This window comes from Engystomops pustulosus, chromosome 11 (assembly GCF_040894005.1).
Source record: "Engystomops pustulosus chromosome 11, aEngPut4.maternal, whole genome shotgun sequence".
In the NCBI taxonomy this organism is placed as follows: Eukaryota; Metazoa; Chordata; class Amphibia; order Anura; family Leptodactylidae; genus Engystomops; species Engystomops pustulosus.
Genome location: NC_092421.1, coordinates 24,049,408 through 24,055,407, shown reverse-complemented (window position 1 = coordinate 24,055,407; position 6,000 = coordinate 24,049,408). Strand labels below are relative to the sequence as shown.

The 6,000-nt window shown below is 42.7% G+C and overlaps 1 protein-coding gene across 1 annotated transcript in view; it reads left to right on the top strand.

Annotated features, from left to right (window-relative positions):
* Window positions 1-270: 270 nt before the first annotated feature.
* LOC140106488 (hexokinase-1) overlaps window positions 271-6,000 on the top strand; it is a 48,034-nt gene continuing 42,304 nt past the window's right edge. The window contains exon 1 of the mRNA XM_072130956.1: window positions 271-601. Within this exon, the coding sequence (XP_071987057.1) occupies window positions 539-601 (63 nt within the window). The 5' untranslated portion in view covers window positions 271-538. The remainder of the gene's footprint in view (window positions 602-6,000) is intronic.

Sequence of the window (6,000 nt, the reverse complement as noted above, 5' to 3'; positions counted from 1 at the left end):
TACGTGATGAACGTGCTATAATTATATATTTAGCAGATGAAGTAGACCTCCCCTTCTTACAAGAAGTTGCATCCTCTAACCCTTTCCTGCCATGCAGGAGCCTGTTACTCCCTCCCTGTGTCATGTAGTCTTGCACACCCTTCCCCCTGCACATTACTGTGTGCACACCCTCTAACACCATCACACCCCCCAGGGAAGGAAACATTGAAAAGAACATTCTTAGCAGGTCTCTGACATTTTGGATTTTTGTAAGACTATCATTTGCAGAGCTCACACCCCCAGCTCCCCACTGATGATCAGGCTGCCCTCTCTATGCAGCTAGTCCCCATGTTACAGCCAATCCCTGGGCAGGAAGTGGGTTGGATCTAACTTGTCAGTGTAGGAGAGGAAAACCACATCCACATCTCTGAGAGAAGGAGACAGAGAGAGGAAGAGAGAGCTCTGCTGCTGTCTGGGAATTTCTACACAGAGACTGCAAATTTAGGACATTTTGCAACACAACAGGAACCCAAAGATTTAAGTGAAGCCAGTCTGCAGGATGATAGCTGCCCAGCTCCTGGCCTATTACTTCACAGAGCTCAAAGATGATCAGGTCAAAAAGGTGAGCGCTTCCCATCTATGTCCCAGGTCACAGATGCATTGCTTGTCCTAGTAGATAACCTATGCAAATGTATTCAATCCTTAGCACGTAAGCAATTGTGTCTGTAAGGATCAATCGGTTACAGGTACAGGATGTGCAACATTGTATCCATGGTGGAGGCTGCAGTGTCCTTGAAAGCAGGATGCTTGTCTATTACTCTACCATTAGGCCTCCCTGTAGACCCTCGGCACCATGGCTACAGGCTCCTACATTGTACCCCAAAATTACTTGTAGTAACATTATCTGCAGCAACACCTTGTGTGACAATATGATGTCTAATATATATATATATTCCTATCATGAATCTGTCCATCTATTTACCCATTAATCACTTGTATCTGTCTTTATTTAATATTTATCTCGTTATCTCATACCAAAATATCTATCGTTATTTCATAACAATCTAGTTCTCTTATATTGTCTCTAAATTCTATGTATGTATCTTTATGTATCGTTCATATCTATATTTATTTCATATCTATCTAGTTATCTCATATTGCCTCCTATCTATCTATCTATCTATCTATCTATCTATCTATCTATCTATCTATCTATCTATCTATCTATCTATCTATCTATCATAGCTAACTCTTCTCTGTGCACAGAATATTCCAAAGCTCAGTACAGAGCTCCCATCACTTAGATGTTATTAACAATTCATATGATTCTGGGATCAGATGGCCCAAGGTAACAAGTCAGATTTTGTACTAGGTGTTTCCTTAACTAACAATGTTCCTGGTAATTCTCCTGGCTACATACAGTAGGATGGATTTATCTATGAGGACACACCTTAGTGTGGATGTCTTCATGACATGGCAGGTCACCTCTCCTCATACAGCATCAGTCACTAGCATCATATTGCTATACTGTCACCAGCCCTTAAGAAATGCTTGATGCATGTGACCTCTTCTGCTCTGTACATGTCCTCGAAATATCCTGAGGGGAGGTCAATCCCATTTAAGAAGACCTCTAGTAAGATTGTCTTCTGTTATCATTTTACATATTTTCTAGTCTAGGTGATGTTTTGCAATGTGTTATGCAGTGACTAGGTATTAGCGAGTCTGAAATACATCAGAGCTGTCCTAAAACTGTAGTGTATGAATTTTGCTGAAGGATGTTATACTATGCAACAAAACGCCGGGCCCTTCATACTGTCATGTGTCACTCCTTTTGGATGAAACCTTTAATGGATTTGTCTGCTTTTCAATGGCCGCGCATCACAAGGATAGGCGTGGAATTTAAAGTGGCCGAGTGCATCTTATCCATTCTGCTCGTGACCTTGTATATGCCAATTTTATCACTAAAGGCCTGTGTCCTCTGAAGAAGAAACATCGGAAAAAGGAAACCACTATTGGGATGACATGACATCTATGGCTTAAAAATAAGTGCTAGAAAAGATTCAATGACACGGAGCAGCTTATAAACAAGAGGCAAAGAAATGAGGGTTCATTTGATCATATGTGTTAATCCTTATAGGTTTTAGAACACAGAAAATATGTGTAATGGAAGATGTAATAACATAAGGGGTTAATTGTCCATCATGTAACATTTCTAATTCTAATGTTATGTGGTGTGGGTCACTGTAACCTTGACATCCCCCCAGGTCCTGAGTCAAACTGCCAGAATATGTGTCTCTGCATAACTAACCAAACTACGGACCAATGCACGGGTCTGTGTTACAGATAGTTTTGGGCTTTGAAGCATAATTTGAAGCTATTTCAAAATCTATAACAGACCACCTAACTAAAATGTAATGTTTATAGTGATTGTATTTTCGTATGAGAAAGAGAAACCTTGTGTACCCACATAAAGTTACACCCGTGTATGTGTTGGTGCCTAACACTACGAGCCCAGATTATATCTATGTTGCTTTATATAGAGGTAATTCTAAAGGTTTTGTGCACAGATGGAGACTGAGTCTATTCTATGACATGAATCATAGGTCAGGAATCATGCTCCTTAGGGAGATTGTCTTTGCAGTCCACCTTTTTAGGCATACGAAGCCTTAAAGGCCATGAATGCTGTTAGGATCAGTGGATCCTCTGGACCACCGCGGGAGATGTAACTAGCCAACACCCGGAACCGGAGCCCAGCGGCACCAGGTATTCACCAGAGCCCGCCGCAAAGCGGGTTGGACTTGCTGCGGCAGGATACCACTAGGTCGTTCCCAGGTGTGACTAGCCCACGGTGGCAGCCGAGGTCGAGGTACCTTAGCGGATGACAATCTCGTAGACAGGTCCAGGCACAGGGTCAGGGCAGGCGGCAGAGATGCAACGTCAGGTCCAAGTCCGGGGTCAGCAACGGGAGGTCCAGGCAGGTGGGAACGGGAACACAGGCACACGGAACACAGCAACACGGAGGAACTCAGGTAACACAGGACTCAGGAGCGGGAACACACAGGAATACACAGGAGGCGGGGACGCACGCGCACGGCAGTCCGAGGAAGCGCAGGAGCCGGGAGAGGTAAGGGACAACGGGCAGCAGCGGGGGCACATGCAGGAGCACGGATGCGCCCGCGATCCGTGACAAATGCATCATGTGACAGCACAAGGATTGCTCACTGATCCATGAGCAGGGGCGTAACTTGAGGGGGTGCAGAGGTTGCGATCGCATCCAGGCCCAGGAGGTTTAGGGGGCCCTTCTGGTGTCACTTTCCCATATGAGAAGACTATTACTATAAACCATACATTATAGTCAGGGACATGGCACAGACTTTCCACTGGGGCCCATCAGCTTCTAGTTACACCACTGTCCATGATAATGGTTACAGAAGGTTTTCACAAATTTAGCAAAACTTTACAGGGGTAATTCCACTGATAAGACTCGCCCTCTCCCCCCCCCCCCCCCCAACCTGTTATTAGGTGATGCCTTTCTGCTTGCAGAAGCAGGGGTGTAACATGAGGGGGGGCAGAGGTTGCGGTTGTACCATGGCCCAGGAGATTTATGGGGTCCTTATGGTGTCACTTTCCAATATGAGAAGACTATACATTATAGTCGGGGGCCTGGCACAGACTTTGCACTGGGGCCCATCAGCTTCTAGTTACGACACTGTTCAGAAGATTTGACGCTAGCAATGGAGACGTAACGCCAATGTGTGATCCCTGCTCCTTTCACTTCTATGGGACCAACTAAGCTAATAGAGGTCAGTGTGGTGGTGGGGACTCCATTTGATTATCTGATCGGCTGAGGTAGTCACATACAAGCGAATAAAGCAGTGTACCGGAGCTCTTTTTACACAGAAGAGTGAGAGTCCTGGGTACCTGACCCCCACCACCAATCTGATATCGATGACATATTCTATGGATATGTTATCAACATTTTTAGCTGTGAAACCCCCTTTAATATAACTAATAAGTAATCATTTATTATTTTTGTATTGAGAGCTTTCCTGTACACGGCCATTCATTCCAATTACCATATATATTGTAAATGATTGTCCATCCTCCAACAATCTAATAGTGGGGTTTTCCCTAATTATTGTTGTACCTATCACTAGCTTATCACAGAATGGAGCAGCTCTCTCGAGGGCTTCCTTAATTCTGTTGTAACCATGGGAACACACAGAAGGAGTGACAGGAGGACACATCAGATCTGTGAGAATATACAGTAAATCTGGATTGTGATCAGTAACGCTGCTGTGATGCTTTAGTATGGGATTAAAAACTTAATATTTAAAGGGGTTGTATAGTCAATTGCCATTTTTCCATTTTAAGTCCTGAAGATCTTTATACGGTGTATATATATATATATATATATATATATATATATATATATATATATATGTCATGTATGATCAGTAGAATTCCTATATCCAGCAGGACATGCAGCCTCATAACACACAAAAAAAAGGAAATTCTACTGTGCCCGAATCCAATGAATGTGGAGTCCATCATGGTGGAGCACTCTCCGGCATCTGGTCCAAGAGAGATCCACAAAAAACGTAGAAAGTTGCTGTGGCACCCTGATACCATGAATAAGGCGTAGATATAAGCTGAAATGCGCAGCTCTCTGCTCTTACACCTTCTTCACATGAGGCATTTGTGTTTTTCAAATTGGATTTACAGTAGAGAAGTTATAATTTTATCACAGAGGTGCCACAGCAACATTATTTGTTTTGGGGGGATCTATTTGCTTTAGTGTCCCCACAGAAATGTATTAGATTACAAAACGAGTGCCCCAAATGCACGTATAGATTACTTTCCTTGTCTTTCAGTTTTTAGGTTCATATATTTTGGTCATGTGACAAGCTGCCAACCAGGGCTGGCACCAGCACAGGCCGGGGCCCAGAACTACTGGGGGGGCCCACATAAATTGTACATAAGGAATCCATGGGGATGAGGGGCCTTATAAAAAATAACCATGAGATTACTGGTTTGGTATGATGAACTAATGAATATTTTAGGAAACAGGAGACTGTTATAGCTTCTGAATATTGATGCCACATGAGTTCACTGCAAAGGGGCCTACTAAGGCTCTAACGCCCAGGGGCCTACTGCAACCTGGAGCTGACCCTGTAACCAACCTTCATTCATTAATTCTGCCACCATTATTCAGTACTATGTACTGTCATGGCATTTCTATGGCACTTTATTGTCCTAAAAATGTCTGTCGTGGTAAATTTCCTTTCAGCCCATTGTTATTCAGGTTTAGGAAACTTTATCTTAGTTTCTGGAGTAGGATGATTCATCTTGCTGCAATTCAGTTCCCTTAGACATTGCCATTTATCTCCTTCTTGTTTATTTACTTGCTGTCCAGGGGTAACATCTACATCTGACTTACTCCAAAGCGATAAGTAACAATATATCAGATTCCTGATACTCATCAGTTTCCTGTACCATATTTTTCGGATTATAAGGCGCACCATCAATAAATGCCTGCTAAAACGTCTAGGTTCATATATAAGGCGCACCGGATTATAAGGCGCAGCTGATGGTAAGGATGAATGACCAGCAGGTGGCAGACTTGTGCACAGCTCAAGGCAGATGTTGTCTGTAAGTGCGGTTCATATATAAGGCGCACTGGACTATAAGGCACACCTTTCATTTCTGGGAAAATCAAAGGATTTTTTGTGCACCTTATAGTCTGAAAAATATGGTACTTACTATATGTAACAGCTTTCATACCCTTTATTGAACACTAGCTATAGCCCCGGGCCTTGCCCGGAATAGTAACTAACTGGTCTTAGCTATAACAAAATAGAATGGGTTAAATAAAAATATATTTTGCACATAACGATCACAAATCAAAGACGGACATTTTATTCTGAAAAAATCCAAAAATAATATAAGCACTACAAATCTTATATTCAACACTACAGATATGCGACACAGATTAACTACATAATTTTCCAGGTATTATGA